The following is a 16,527-nucleotide window of genomic DNA, read 5'->3' as shown; positions in this document are numbered from 1 at the left end:
CTCAGGAGAGGATATAACGGATTCGAGGCACTTTCTCCAACTGAATCATTGCACACAACCAAATCAGAGGGGCTGCAACGACGTACAAACAAGTGTGCTCATTCAGACACGTTCTTTGTAAATTTAGCTCGATTTTGTAATCAGTGAAATAACATAACATGCCTTCTCGACCTGTCAACTTTCTTTTCCTCCTTCCCTTCTGGGTGCTTCAATTTTTTGTTAGGTTTTGTATTTCCAGATGCTTCAGATTCCTGGCCCTCTGCTTTATCATGCCTATATTTGGTGAGGAAGAACAGACACTCCTTGAGAAGTGTTTGGAGTAACGCTAATGGTTTTAAATTTTCTTCCAGCAAATCAAGATCGAGAAGTTTCAGGATAAGTTGTTTCCTAATATTACAATCAGTGTTGTTGAGATTGAAAATTGTGTTTGCATTAGATAGAAAATATAAAGTACGCCCATAAGAGAAAAAGTGCAAAAGTACAAAACGTACCTGCACCACAAGCACACCTCAGCAGTGACTGAACTGTTGCCATTAGCAACGCAGAAATATTGTACTAGATGACACATACTATGAGGAAGGATAAGTATTTTGATGTGCTTCCCAGGATTACTGCTACCTGTATTACATGGCAGGAACCAATTCGTGCGGCTAACGAAGTGGGGGCATTAAACAATGGAAGGTTGTGTGTTGTGGGTTATATCTCCAATGAAATAACGTTTTTCCCTCTTCGTCTGTAATAGTCTTGCAACGCAAAAGAACAGTGTGATTTGTGACTTGGTCCTTAATTCCATGCGTAACGTCGTATTTCCTACCGTTTAACCAGCGTGCGTACGTCCAACGCAGGTTTCTGAGGTGGTATTCGACATGTAAGGAAGCCGCTTAGAATCACTTCCACCACCAGCATTTATTTGTACGAAAAGAGGAGGACAGGTGGTGGCGCAATATTTGTGATCGGCAGCTAATGTCTTTGATGATACGGCAGACCTGTCCACCGTGTATTGCGGACTGAGGGCACGTAACACTGTTCTACATCTACATCCATACTCCGCAAGCCACCTGGCGGTGTGTGGTGGAGAGTACTTTGAGTACCTCTATCGGTTCTCCATTCTATTTCAGTCTCGTATTGTTCGTGGAAAGAAAGATTGTCGGGATGCCTCTGTGTGGGCTCTAATCTCTCTGGTTTTATCCTCATGGTGTCTTCGCGAGATATACATAGGAGGGAGCAATATACTGCTTGACTCTTCGGTGAAGGTATGTTCTCGAAACTTCAACAAAAGCCCGTACCCAGGTACTAAGCGTCTCTCCTGCAGAGTCTTCCACAGGAGTTTATCTATCATCTCCGTAACGCTTTCTCGATTACTAAATGATCCTCTAACGAAGCGCGCTGCTCTCCGTTGGATCTTCTCTGTCTCTTCTATCAACCCTATCTGGTACGGCTCCCACACTGCTGAGCAGTATTCAAGCAGTGGGCGAACAAGTGTAGTGTAACCTACTTCCTTTGTCTTCGCATTGCATTTCCTTAGGATTCTTCCACTGAATCTCAGTCTGGCATCTGCTTTACCGACGATCAACGTTATATGATCATTCCATTTTAAATCACTCCTAATGCCTACTCCCAGATAATATATGGAATTAGCTGCTTCCAGTTGCTGACCTGCTATATTGTAGCTAAATGATAAAGGATCTTTCTTTCTATGTATTCGCAGCACATTTCACTTGTCTACATTGAGAGTCAATTGCCATTCCCTGCACCATGCGTCAATTCGGTGCAGATCCTCCTGCATTTCAGTACAATTTTCCATTGTTAAAACCTCTCGATACACTACAGCATCATCCGCAAAAAGCCTCGGTGAACTTCCGATGTTATCCACAAGGTCATTTATATATACTGTAAATGGCAAGGGTCCTACGACACTCCCCTGCGGCACACTTGAAATCACAATTCGGAAAACTTCTCCCCATTGAGAATGACATGCTGCGTTTCGGTAACTAGGAACTCTTCAATCGAACCAAACAATTGGTCTGATGGTCCATATGCTCTTACTTTGTTCATTAAACGACTGAGCGGAACTGTATCAAACACCTTGCGGAAGTCAAGAAACACGGCATCTACCTGGGAACTCCTGTCTATGGCTCTCTGAGTCTCGTGGACGAATAGCGCGAACTGGGTTTCACACGGTCGTCTTTTTCGAAACCCATGCTAATGCCTACAGAGTAGATTTCCAGTCTCCAGAAAAGTCATTATACTCGAACATAATACGTGTTCCAAAATTCTACAACTGATCGCCGTTAGAGATATAGGTCTATAGTTCTGCACATCTGTTGGACGTCCCTTCTTCAAAAAGGGGATGACCTGTGCCCTTTTCCAATCCTTTGGAACGCTACGCTCTTCTAGAGACCTACGGTACTCCGCTGCAAGAAGGGGGGCAAGTTGCTTCGCGTACTCTGTGTAAAACCGAACTGGTACCCCATCAGGTCTAGCGGCCTATCCTGTTTTGAGCGATTTTGATTGTTTCTATCCATCTGTCATCTGTTTCGATATCTGTCATTTTTTCATGTGTGCGACAATCTAGAGAAGGAACTACAGTGCAGGGTTCCTCTGTGAAACAGCTTTGGAAAAGGACATTTAGTATTTCGGCCTATAGTCTGTCATCCTCTGTTTCAGTACCATTTTGTCCACACAGTGTCTGGATATTTTGTTTTGATCCACCTACCGCTTTGGCATAAGACCCAAATTTCTTAGGATTTTCGGCCAAGTCAGTACATAGAACTTTACTTTCGAATTCATTGAACGCCTCTCGCATGGCCCACCTCACACTACATTTCGCTTCGTGTAATTTTTGTTTCTCTACAAGGTTTTGGCTATGTTTATGTTTGCTGTGGAGTTTTCAAACTCGGTTGTTGTACCACGGTGGCTTTTTTCCACCTCTTACGATCTTGCTTGGCACATACTCATGTAATGCATATTGTACGATGGTTTTGACCTTTGTCCACTGATGGCGATCTGTTCGTCGCAGGCAGGCGTAAACTCTACGGCCCACTTGCTGCTATTTAAAAGCCTCAGGCTACATACTGGCACTTAGTTTCACCTTATTCCTTCTCTGATCATTTGACGATACAAACATGACACAATGTACAGACCGATTACGGTCATATACGCTCAAACGATACCTTTAAGACTCGATCACACACAATGAATGTAGAGGCCGTTGTGCGCGGAGGAAGAGAGCCCCTTTTAGGTGGCTGATCCTACACATATGGGTCTCCCAGCTATAGCGTCTCATGACCCTTTCTCTCTTTAGATCCGTTGACTTTCACTGCTATAGCGAGACTCCAGCGCGTGCCTCTCTGCCGGCAGACACGGTGCCGGAGCTGCAGTCGACGTTCATCGAGCAGGCGCTGAGCCCGGGACCCCCCGTGTCGCTGCGCTGCTCGGCCGCCGGCAGCCCGCCCCCGCAGTTCACCTGGAGGCTGGACGGGCAGGCGCTCACCGCCGCCAGGCTGGGCCACAGGTGAGCGCGAGTCAGCGGGCACCGCTGGCAGGCGGAACGGGTACTCCACTGGGCAGACGGGTGGCGCCTGCGGTAACGAAATTTGTCGTCATCGTGTTGGTATGTTTTCCACAATCCACAGGATGTACACACACAGTTTACTATCACGGTTTTACGTGAAGCTTTCCGTTGTTGTTGTTGTTGTTGTCTTCAGTCCTGAGACTGGTTTGATGCAGCTCTCCATGCTACTCTATCCTGTGCAAGCCTCTTCATCTCCCAGTACCTACTGCAACCTACATCCTTCTGAATCTGCTTAGTGTATTCATCTCTTGGCCTCCCTCTACGATTTTTACCCTCCACGCTGCCCTCCAATACTAAATTGGTGATCCCTTGATGCCTCAGAACATGTCCTACCAACCGGTCCCTTCTTCTTGTCAACTTGTGCCACAAACTCTTCTTCTCCCCAATTCTATTCAGTACGTCCTCATTACTTTCGTGATCTACCCATCTAATCTTCAGCATTTCGAAAGCTTCTATTCTCTTCTTGTCCAAAATATTCATCGTCCATGTTTCACTTCCATACATGGCTACACTCCATACAAATACTTTCAGAAACGACTTCCTGACATTTAAATCTATACTCCATATTAACAATTTTTTCTTCTTCAGAAACGCTTTCCTTGCCATTGCCAGTCCACATTTAATATCCTCTCTACTTCGACCATCATCAATTATTTTGCTCCCCAAATAGAAAAACTCCTTTACTACTTTAAGTGTCTCATTTCCCAATCTAATTCCCTCAACATCACCTGACTTAATTACACTACATTCCATTATCCTCGTTTTGCTTTTGTTGATGTTCATCCTATAGCCTCCTTTCAAGACTGCCCATTCCGTTCAGCTGCTCTTCCAGGTCCTTAGCTGTCTCTGACAGAATTGCAATGTCATCGGAAAACTTCAAAGTTTTTATTTCTTCTCCATGGATTTTAATACCTGCTCCGAACTTTTATTTTGTTTCCTTTACTGCTTGCTCAGTATACACATTGAATAACATCGGGGATAGGCTACAACCCTGTCTCACTCCCTTCCCAACCACTGCTTCCCTTTCATACCCCTCGACTCTTATAACTGCCATCTGCTTTCTGTACAAATTGTAAATAGCCTTTCGCTCCCTGTGTTTTACCCCTGCCACCTTCCGTAGTATTACCAATAAGATAAACTGTACTCACATCATCTACTCGTAATAGCTTAAGCTTCTGCGGCGTTAGTCAGTTCACATAAGTTTCCTGGATACCGCACCGCATCATATTCTAAAATAACTATCGATGTAGAAAACTGACGTTTCGCTCAATGTCACAAAGGCCTTTCCTAGGCCTGTGCAAGACCAGAAGAAGGCCAAAGAAGGCCACTGTAACCGTGTTTTAAACGTCGGTTTTACCAAAGATGTGGTAGCAAATAAGAAAAATTTTACTTTACTCATGAGATACTTGTCGTATATAGGGTTGTAACCGATACAAGGCGTGTTTTTTTTAAGTAAGTAGCGTTTTGAAATTTAAAAAAAAGTGCTAAGATATCTCAATAACTTTATTTTTACATGAAAGCCTGTACCTTAATTTACGCACTGACGTCATTACAGTCTGATTCTTCCTTGTTTACGTTGTGTACTGAGTGTTTTAAGATGCCTCCAATAATCCCCGCCGACTGTGAAGTACGGGCTGTTATAAGATTCCGGCCGTCTTGCCTTTCAATTTCGGCACATTTGTTGGATAAATTTTGATAAAATTTCACCACCGGCATTTATATACGTTACTACACTGTTGCTTTCAAACATTTTCGAATTCCTTCAAAAAAGTGTACCAATTCATTTAAAAAATCCGTCCACGCTTCGGTATCCCAGTTGATACCAGAGCTAAAAGTACTAATAAATCACATGCTCCTCTGCATATTATCACTCATCCAAAAACCGTCGTTTCGGTATCTTAACCTGTTCAGCCAATCCATGGTGGGCCAAAAGCCATAAAGAGGTTACATGTCTGAATAACTTTATATTTATCGTTAGTTTCCATTTTGGTTTATTGAACAAAGCTGAATTTTTCCATGGTAATTCTCCTATCCTTACTCTGTCAGATTCTGAAACAAAGGAAAGGAGAAAATAAAAAATAAGCTATTGACAGTTATAATCCCTTCATGACTTACACATTCTGCTTGTTTTCTGAGGGTACGCCCCGATACCCCATATCGGCACCTCTGACGAAACAAAATCAGAACTGCAGATTTTAAGATGCAAGATTGAACTATATTTTTTACCAGTACAAATGTAGTATTCACACTCGTAAAATGCTCAGAAAAGAGTTAAAAATAATGTCTTATGAAGTCCACATTTCAGAAACAACCCCCAGAAGGTCACAGTCCAAGCAAATGAAGTCCTGTGTGTGTGTGTGTGTGTGTGTGTGTGTGTGTGTGTGTGTGTTTGTTTCGGTCAGGCTCAGAAGTGATTTGTTGTATGTGGGTGTTAGTCGATCAATCCATAACACCTTCAACAGTCTCCTGCAGCAAATCATTTCAGAGACAGCTAATCTGTCATTCTACATGTTATGCAGAGTTATGCTACAAAAACAGATTTTCCTTAACATTTCTCTGGTGCGACCACCCTAAGAGTGGACTTTATTAACAACGACGAGCGAGGCTTCACTCCTCTGGAGATTATTTGCTCATAGTACACCGTATGGTGGTGCAGAACGATCGTAGAAGCAAGTTACAAAGTCGTGCTTGTTCTTAACGTTTCTCTCTGTAGTAGATCACAGTAAACAGTTGGGAATATTAACGTACCATAGGAACTTTGGCCAGCATACATGTGAACCAGCGGCGGCTGGTGGTTACCGTACTGAGGTAGGAACTATGGTGCCAAAGCTCTCCTTTCCGTAATCAACTAATAAATAATACGAAAAGTGACATGCAAGGTAAGATCTGCAGGCAGCCGTACATTATGACAACAAAGCGTACTAAAGATGATGCGTTTGGAGAGATCTTTAAGGCGGTATACGTTAACTTCGCTGGATGCGTAATGTTTTCTTTGTGTTCTAATTTCCGAGCTAGAGAGGTTTAATGTTTTCCGTCTATGGCCCGTAGACCATAGGTGATACTGTTCAATCAGCAGCGGTTACGAGTTTGCACGGCGAGGTATTCATGTTCCGAGACGTTACGGCTCTTTTGTACCTAGTAGCTGACTGAAGCAAACCTAACAGTCCCCGTGATGTTCGTTTTCGAATTTATATTCGCAATTTACGAAGATAAGCAGATTAAGTGATGGTCCTCAGCCGGCCGCTGTGGCCGAGCGGTTCTAGGCGCTTCAGTCGGAACCACGCTGCTGCTGTTCGTAGATTCGAATCCTGCCTCGGGCATGGATGTGTGTGATGTCCTTAGGTTAGTTAGGTTTAAGTAGGGGACTGATGACCTCAGATGTGTTAAATCCCATAGTGCTTAGAGCCATTTGAGCCATTTTGATGGACTATATTAGAGATGTCTCCAAAACGCTCCATTATTACTTTGGTTTGTTGTGCTAAAGTGTAGGGAAATGTGACGTCGATAGTTAAACTTTTTTCCCGTACTGGTACAACGCTCCGTTGATATTATGTATTTACCCTCGCCTGAACTTGTACTGTTTTCGTTCTTGATTTATGTTTAGATCGGGTCTGGGAGCACCAAGTTCCTTACCTTTCACCTTAAGCTCACAATCCAAATTTTTGCCTAATAAACTGCACACTCTACTTGTATTCTGTCGTTTTCGGACTCGCGGTATGCTAGAGTTGTTCACAGCAAAATGAAACACACAAGAACCCAGACACAACATATTCATACAAATAAACGTGCTGATAAAGCAAACGCTGTCAGCAAGCAAGGAAACTCTGAACAACAAAAGGTAACGGGACGTTTTTGGTGCGCTAATTTCCTGTAATCGTTTTGAAATCCTAGCTAGATGATGCCACGTATACTACGATATTGTGGAGCTGTCTAGCAAGAAATGTGTAAACAGAGATTGTCTTTCCTACAGCGGATAGAATTTCCACTGACAGAAACAAAAAGCTATTATATTCATTACTATCCAAATATTAACGACGCGTCGAAGCCCAATAGAGAACGTACAGAGCCAGGGCTTCGATAACGAAGGTTCAGCCACTCTGTTGATACCCTTTCGTTCTAAGCCCCGAAATTTGATAATCGTATGGAGCTTGGTAGGACACCCCCGTGCTAAACGAACTGATCCTTGGGAGGCCCATAAGAGCTGTACTCCGTAGAAGCCACGCTTTCGAACCTCTGCTAAATGGAGGTAACCAGGATTTCGAGGTGCATCCCTACGACTAGCCACTATCTGTTCGAAAAACATCACTCGACTAGCCACTATCTGTTCGAGTAACATCACTCGATATCAACAGTTCGAGAAAAATTATAAGTATTTAAATCCATGTGCGAAATATTAGAAATACTTCTGGTATTTTAATTCTATAATCCTTAACTGATAAGTGTATTTTAATATATATTTTCGGGCGGCTTTGTCTCAGAGCCTTTAAGTACGACCTGCGCCTTATGTGAACCAAAGAGCTCGATCGGGTAGTACGGCTTCTGAGAAATCAACTGAATGATAAATAACATCACCACTATTGCAAATCACCGTGAAATTGTGAAATTCATAGCAGTGACAATGGACGTACATTCATAAACTTGTCTGATTATGAGACAGCAAACAAACGAATGGAAGAACTGTAGCTCAAGCTGTTTCAGTTTAGTTATTTAATTCTGATGAATTTAAAGTTTCACTTGGATCCTACGACACACTCATATGGTGTGACCGAAAGCTGCTCTCGAAAGATGAAAACCTGCTCTCGAAAGGTGAAAACGCCAGCCCATGTCAGTGTCCAGCTTACAACCTTTAACGAAATTGCTTTTATTTTCGTTAAAGATAGTATAATAATTATTGCTTTTAGTTAATTAATTTGCCTCTCTTTAACTGTCTTCTGTAAGTACGAACTTTGTTGTAAAACCTCTCTCTTATTTACGTGTGGTAATAATAAAAATTCACTTTCAAAAGAATTACGTACATTTAAGAATTACGTGAACTCATATTAACTGATTAAGAATATTTAGTTGAGAATTAAATCCTTTACATAATTCGGCCTTGGCAAACATTTTCTAAATGCAGTGGTTTTTTTTTTTTTTTGTTAAATATTTACTGAATTCTATCCCGGCGTTAGCTATGGAACACAAGATTATCTCTATTAGCAGAAAATGGTTAATTATTGCCAAGCTGACATTTAATTATCACTGATCAAACCTACTTCGCTATACATTTAAGTTATTTGAAAGAACCAAAATTGTTAAATTTCAATGTTATTAACATTAACTATCCGCCTACGAATGCACAAACGTATAATTAGTTTAAAATTCATCAGTCTCAGGATCACTGTAAAAGAAGAACAATTTCTTAATTCACTGTTAATTTTTATCTATCTGTTCCAGATTTACGGGTTTGGTTGATTTTTCCTTTAGCGGAACAATTTTTTAAATGTGCCGCCGCTGCAAATCGATCGGTCGCGGCACAGCCCAGCAACACCGCTAAAAATGCTGAAAATTCTTTAAAGAAATTTTATAGATGACATGGGCAAGCTAATTTACATTAATAATACACACTTTTGATAAATTCTGATATATTTAGATCAAACAATAATTGAACTCACATTAATTTGTAACGCCTCCTCTAATGGCGGCTAAATCTAGACAGAGACAAAAGAAGTCTACCCATTCATAAATCGCTTCGACACAGCTTCCTCTCGCATTCAGCTCTACACAGAGAAGACCAAAGAATACGCTGTACATGGTTCTTTTATACTACTGCTGACTATTAACATTTCTTTATAATTTGACAATATTATTCTCCTCTGGCTAAGTTTCACATCTCTGTTATCGCAGATACTGACACATTTCACAATCACATAATAAATATAGAAAAAATTACTATCCTAAATACAGAGAGAATATTACTACAAAAAATATTACGATAATAACAAACGTCTTTTACACAAAATTCAATAATATTTTTTGTTCAATAATTACGGTATATACAACTTGCTCAGAGCGGCTTATATGGTACAAATAAACTCTTGTTCATTAATAGCGTGAGTTTGACAGGGAACGTTACATTGCCCCCTGGCCGCATTTGGCAAAGAGTTTCTATACTTTGACACAATGGTGCCAGTAACGTTCTTTACAATTCTGTATTTTTTATGGAATGGCTCTTTTAATTAGTCCCAGGGTTATATATGTTCATGGCTCCCCCATTTGGGCGAAGGCAGACATGAAACCTGGGCAAAACTGTGCCGGAGCCCAGCCATCCCAGTTGGTTCATGATTAATATTGTCTCTTTAACAGTCATTCATTTGAATTAATTTAGCAGTTTGTCACCAACGGTTACATAATATCACAGTCACATACAGTTCAACGAAAGTTTTTTTTTGTGTGTGATTAACTACTCGTTATTATTAATTTTGGGATATACTGCAAGGTCACTTGTCCTAGGATATATCACTTAGTTTTTTTTTTTAAAAATCACTTAGCACAGGATCACTTTTCATAATGTTTCCACTACCTACGTGTTACAAATTCATCTCTTACACTTGTTAGTGTTCATTTTCTCTTATCAGTTTACGGACATACATAATAAATGTTCAATGTTTATCAAAATGGAGTCATTGGCATGTTATGCAGTTTATGTAAATATTTTGGAAAAAGTCAATAATGCTGTAGTTGGTGAGCGGTGCGGAGTGATTGTTGAGCGGCGCTCGGCGCGGCGCGTCGGTTCCGTGTAGGTCACCGCCCCCGGTGTTGACAGCTACGCCGCGGAGAGGTCTGGTCTGCTACGGGCTGCTGCGGCCGCTGCATGGCTGATGTAGCCGGATGCGCGTTGTATATCAGCTCGCCCGTGTGACATCTTCTTGCAGTGCTCCAGCAAACATGCAACAAGTTCACAAACAGTGTACTATCCTTATGGGCATTTTTCCTGCTGTGGGAAAAAAACGCACACAGTTATTGGCAGTTATTATTCAGTAGGCCTTCACTAGTCTGGTTTGCACAATGTTTCGTTGTCACAGTAACACGTTTTATGGGCACACAATATTTTTCACCATGTCATGACTTGTCATTAGTCACACGCAAGTTTTCACCTTAGGACAAAATGTATCTCTGTAGTCAATGCGCTTTCCTAGCGTCCCTTGACACACAAAGAATTAAAGTTTGACACTAACTTGGTCCACCGTCCGTTATCGGCTCACTGTTCGTGTCGTGCTAGTTCCTTGTCCACTTGCACGCACGGCGATGATACAGTTTTTTATTACTTATACACAACAACTTCGTGACGTATTGCTGCATGTTTAACAGTCACTGTCTGTCTCTGCCACACAATACTGCACTTTTGTTTAAGTTCCTTTATTTTTATTTACAATGTCCGTTGTGCAATTTTTGTAACAGCACATTCGTAACTACTTACCAAGGTGTGTGATATTTGCGTACATGGTAGCAAATATTAAAATTTCGTATTAGTTTGCCCAAAAATCATCTATATTCGTGTTCGAGTAGATTTTATATGTGCATTCCAGCCGGATTCAGGCATATTGTTCAATAACTCCTTTGAAATTATGTCTTACTTCACTTGCAAGGTCCTACGTAACTACAGTGTAGTCTCTGTAGGCTAAAATTGACTTGGACTGTATCAGGCTAGCTCCTTTTTTACTGACTGAATCTGCACATGCTTCAATTGAAGCTTCTTTGTGCGTAACTTTGCGCTACTTACATTTGCAATAAGTTTGCCTCCCATGGTGCCCTCGGGTCACTACTGGGTGCATTATTCTCTCTGATAACATTGGTTAGATAATAAAGTTCTCAGGGCCTCATATTATTGATATTATTCTGGGTTCGAATCTGTCAATCTGACAGCTACACATATATACATATATACACATATAATAGAAAAGATTGTACAAGAAATACTTCAAGTTTGACACACATATAGAATATTATGCAGTACACAAACTAATCATTACTAAAATGTTCCTCCTGACTGATCTCTGTCACAATTTAACACTATAAATAATTGCACTAATCAGGTTATCTGTGCAGACATTTAGAGCATGTTTAAGCTAACATTAATTAAAAGAAGACATAACACAAATATTCATAAACAAAAGAGAAAGTCAATCATATTCTTATAACTAAATACTTCTACACTAGTACATTATGTCTACAGATCACACATCATTAATGTTCATTCATTTACAAAAGAATGGTGTCCACATAGGACTATTAGTCTTTTACTATAGGAATATTTTTACATCCTTACGCGGATACAGTCCCCGTACTCTCCCTGAGTGGGGATCTGCTAAGAGATAGCTACACTCATGTGGCACACTTACTACTCTAAAAGGTCCATTGTACACCAATTGCCACTTGCTATTCTGTTTCAAGGATGCCGAGGACTTAGGATGATTGCGTAAGAGTACCAAGTCCCCAACAATAAATTTTTGGTTATCTGTCACATGTCGATTATATTTTTCTTTCCTTTTCTGAGCGCACCTGGTAAGGTTGCACCCTGCTTTTCTTATCTTCTCTTCCTTAGGCTCAGGAATGACTGGGACCTTAGGCAAAGGTGCCAGCCACTCATTCAGAACTCTATTATTATTCATTATAGTCTCGTTTGGTGGATACCCCGTAGAAGCATGCGGGGTTGCGTTGTGAATTTCCAAAAACTTAGGTATCAGATCTGGCCATCTTGTGTGCTTATATGCAATGTATAGCCTGAAAAATTTATTTAACTCTCCAAATGTTCTCTTTACTAAACTTGCTTGTGGGTGAAAACGGGATATTAGTATGTGCTTTATATCTTGTTCATGTAAATAGTTTTTCCAGGTATGGCCTGTAAAATAGGAAGCATTATCAGATATTATCGCTTCAGGCTTACCCACTTGTGTAAAATATTCTTTCCCTAACCATTTAACTATTCCACGAGCAGTGGCTGATTTAAGGCAGTATACTTTTAAGTATTTAGAGAAAAGGTCATACACCGCTAAAATGTACTTTAATCCACCCCTGGCTCGTGGGTAGTGTCCTGCTATGTCTATAGATACTAACTGAAGTGGCCGATGAGGCACTGTAGGATGCAGTTCAAACCTTGTGGACTTATTTTGAAACTTAGCTTTTTGGCACAGAGGACAAGTCCTGATAATGATGCGAGTCTGCTGGCTTATTCCCTTAAAGTAACAGAATCTGGATAAAATCCTTATTGTTTTGCCTATCCCAGAGTGACCCCATGCTAAATGCGTGTGCCACACTACAGCTGGGATAGCCTGTTGCGGTATACACACGACTCCATGGTCATTTGACAGACCTGTTTTATAATACAGAATATTATTTACTATTTTGAAATTCTGAACACTTTTAAGATTGGTTCCTTCTTTAATTTTGCTGATGATATCTCGCCAAATCGGATCAGTTTCCTGCAATATAGACATATTCTTACACATGTGTAAAAGGTCCCTCCTATGTACCTTATCTTGTACTAAGAGTATTCGATATTCCCCCGATTGTTCCAAAATCTTTGACACTGAGGATTGCCCTAGTGGGAGCCTCGACAAGGCGTCAGCTACAACATTATCTTGTCCTTTTAGGTACATAATCTTAATTTTATATTCCTGCAATGCTAACCTCCATCTTAGCAAGCGGGTATGGTATAATTTGCAAGACTTTAAATAGCTCAGAGCCTGGTGGTCACTGAATACTTTGACTTCTTTACCATAGATGTAATAGTTGAATTTCTTTACCGCCCAAACCACTCCAAGAGCCTCTAATTCGGTAGCGGAATATGCTCTCTCACAGCTGTTTAGTGTGCGCTGGCAAATCCGATTACATTGATTGTTGTGGGGTCGTTGCTCCTGTCCCACTGAAATAAACAAGCGCCCAGACCGTAGTATGAACACGAATCTGTCGCTATGCAAAAATCTTTTGTCATGTCTGGGTGTCGCAGTATGTTTGCATTCACCAAGGCGTTTTTGATAGCGCCAAATGCTAATTGACATTCTTCTGTCCACACCCAGTGCGCATTTTTACGCAACAGGCTCAATAAAGATTCGTTATTCATTAATTGGTTTGGAACAAACCGTCTAAAACAGGATGCAAGACCTATAAACGCTTTGAGTTCTCTCTTAGTTCTCGGACTAGGAAACCCACGAATTGCGTCAAGTTTTTTGCTGTCAGGTTTGATGCCTTGTGGTGTTATTATGTGACCTAGAAATTCAATCTGATTACGTCCAAATTTGGATTTCTCGAGATTCGCTGTTACTCCCGCTTGCTTAAACCTTTCTAAGACTCTACTCAGTAGTTCTACCTGCTCCTCCCAGGTGGCAGTGGCAGTCACCAGATCGTCTACATACACTGTTACCCTTTGCAGCAAATCCGGACCTAAAACCGCGTCGAGGGCTGTTATGAAAACTCCTGCACTTACATTTAAGCCGAAAGGTAGTACCCTAAATTGGTAGCTCCTTCCCCCAAATATAAATGCAGTATATTTCCTCGACTCGGGTGTGAGCAGGATTTGGCAGAATGAACTTCTCATATCAATGGATGTCAAATATTGCACTCCATGGAATTTTTGAATTTGCTCATCTAAGTTTTCCGGATGAGTCCTGACAGGTACAATAATTTCGTTTATGTCTCTCGCATCTAATACTAACCGTACCTGTCCGTCTGCTTTTGCTACCGCCACCAAAGGACTACTATAAGGGGACAAAGACGGTTCTATTATTCCCCACTCGATCAGTTTTCTTATTTCTTTAGCTACTATTTCCTTCTTGGACCAAGGAATGGAGTATGAGGCTCGACAGTAGGTTTTGTGAGGCTTCACCTCGATATTGTACTGATATCCCTTAACAATTCCTGGTCGTTCTGAAGATACATCTGCATAGTTAGTTAATAACTGTACCAAATCCTGCTGTTGCATTGAGTTCAAATTTTCGGACTGTGATACTTTGTTCACTAGTGCGTCCACATTTGCTTTTAATTGATCACTTTGTACGTCTGGATAATAGAGATTTTGTCCTTGACAATGATTGTCTAAATGTAGTATCCACTGATTCCTACACTTTATGTTAATAGCATTACAATTAGGCACAGGTACCTCTTCAGATCTGAGCATGGACAATTCTATCCTCCTACCAGCGTTCATCAAACTTAATTTTCCCCGAGAAAGGTCGATTACTGCGTCCCTTTCTCTCAAAAAATCTACACCCAAAATACAGGCTACCCTTAAACCCTTTACTACCAGGCATGAGCACGCTATGGCTTCTTCCCCTATATACATCTCTACCCGCACTTGGAGTTTAATTATTTGTCGCTGTGCACTTATGGCTCCAGTGACTTTACAATTGTTCACAGGAAAAGTCAGCATACGCCTTTCTTTCCCCAGTACTTTGAATAAGTCCATACTCATGACACTGACAGTAGCACCTGTATCTACGATCGCTTGCACATCAATATTGTTAATTTTGATCTCTATTATCGCTTGTACTTTGTCTTTGTGCTCCTTTATGCACGTGGATGGTTCAGTTATCAGTTCATGTCCCATCTGTACCCCGTCATTATACCTGAGGATACAGATTCCCACTGTTTTGTTCGGTGTCGGGCTGCTCTCAATCCAAACCTCAGCCGACGATGGAGAGCGTATCTCGGCTGAATCTAGTTTGTTGAATTATTACAGGTGGATGGGTGTGGCTGCTCTGTGTCACTGACCTCCACTATGTGTAAGTTGTGTTGCGTCGGCCGCCACGGTTGCGCAATTGGCGAATTTTGTGGTGGCGGTCGGTTATTGTCATATCCTTCACTGTTTGGCCGGTCCGTACTGGGCCTCTGGTTCTGTGGCCAAGTTCGGTTTGCATCATTATAGGTATTAGTGTTCCACGGCCCCCTGGCATTTTTCCATCTACTATTGCTTGGTGGGCCTGTTTCATATCGGTCATCAGACCTCCTTTTCCGGTCATTATTCACCGGCGGACCATTGCCGTTCCGGTCTCTACCTCTATTCCCGTTTTGTACATAATCTTGTCCCCTATTGTTACCTCCGCCGTTTCCATTATTTGGTGGAGGCGTGTTATTTCGACCATTTCTGTAACCGTTTCGTTACTTCTAGCCTGTTCAGAGGCTGCCTTAACGTCCTCCTGAATTAGGTCAATTGAGTCCAGAACAGACAAGAAATGTTCCATGTCATTTTCGGGCACGTGTATAAGTTTTTCCTTTACGTGTATCGGCAAGTGTGATTTCAAAAGTCTAATCAAATCCCGGGATGAAATCTGCTCGTCCCAATAACGGGTCTTATTAATGTACTTCTCAAAATATTTTCGCAAATTGCCTAATCGTGGAGAATACGGCTCTGGATTATATACCTCCTTCCGTAATCTCTCCTGAATACTTGTTGACCAATATTTGGCCAAGAATGCCTTTTCAAATTGCTCATATGTATCGCAACTGTCAGCTGCTTCGGTTGCCCATAATGCAGCATCTCCTTGTATGTAAGACATAACGAACTGTATTTTCTGTGTATGACTCCAAACGCTAGGCAAAATGTTTCTAAATCCCTTGATAAACACTACAGGGTGAACAGATTTCTTCTCCGTTGTAAAGATCTGAAACTGTCGGTTTCTAATCAGGCTTTCTTCAATCACTATTTTGGAATGGCATTTATTTGTTTCGCTTACATTGGTTGCCTGTTCTGTCTCGCAGTCGCAATTTTTTACTGCTGTATTTATATGCCTATCATTGTTGGACCTGGCTGGCGTGACATACGCCTGTGCCTCGTCATGCCGCAAGCTGATTTCTATTTCGGGAAGACGACGGTTGACATTCCGCTGCCACAGCGGAATGTCAGTGTGTACCACCTTTTTCAGGCTCTGCACTTCCGCATTTGAGCCCACATCTTTGGCTTCAATCGCGGCGTGCACTTT

At 41.4% G+C, this 16,527-nt stretch overlaps 1 protein-coding gene across 1 annotated transcript in view; it reads left to right on the top strand.

Moving 5' to 3' along the window:
* The window catches only part of LOC124779545 (Down syndrome cell adhesion molecule-like protein Dscam2), a 291,097-nt gene that overhangs the window by 84,288 nt on the left and 190,282 nt on the right, over nucleotides 1–16,527 (top strand). Inside the window, exon 5 of the mRNA XM_047253718.1 lies at nucleotides 3,361–3,514. Coding sequence (XP_047109674.1) covers nucleotides 3,361–3,514 — 154 coding nt within the window. The remainder of the gene's footprint in view (nucleotides 1–3,360; nucleotides 3,515–16,527) is intronic.

This window comes from Schistocerca piceifrons, chromosome 1 (assembly GCF_021461385.2).
Source record: "Schistocerca piceifrons isolate TAMUIC-IGC-003096 chromosome 1, iqSchPice1.1, whole genome shotgun sequence".
Lineage (NCBI taxonomy): Eukaryota > Metazoa > Arthropoda > Insecta > Orthoptera > Acrididae > Schistocerca > Schistocerca piceifrons.
The sequence above is the reverse complement of the archived record's forward strand: the minus strand, read 5'-3'. Positions and strand labels throughout refer to the sequence as shown.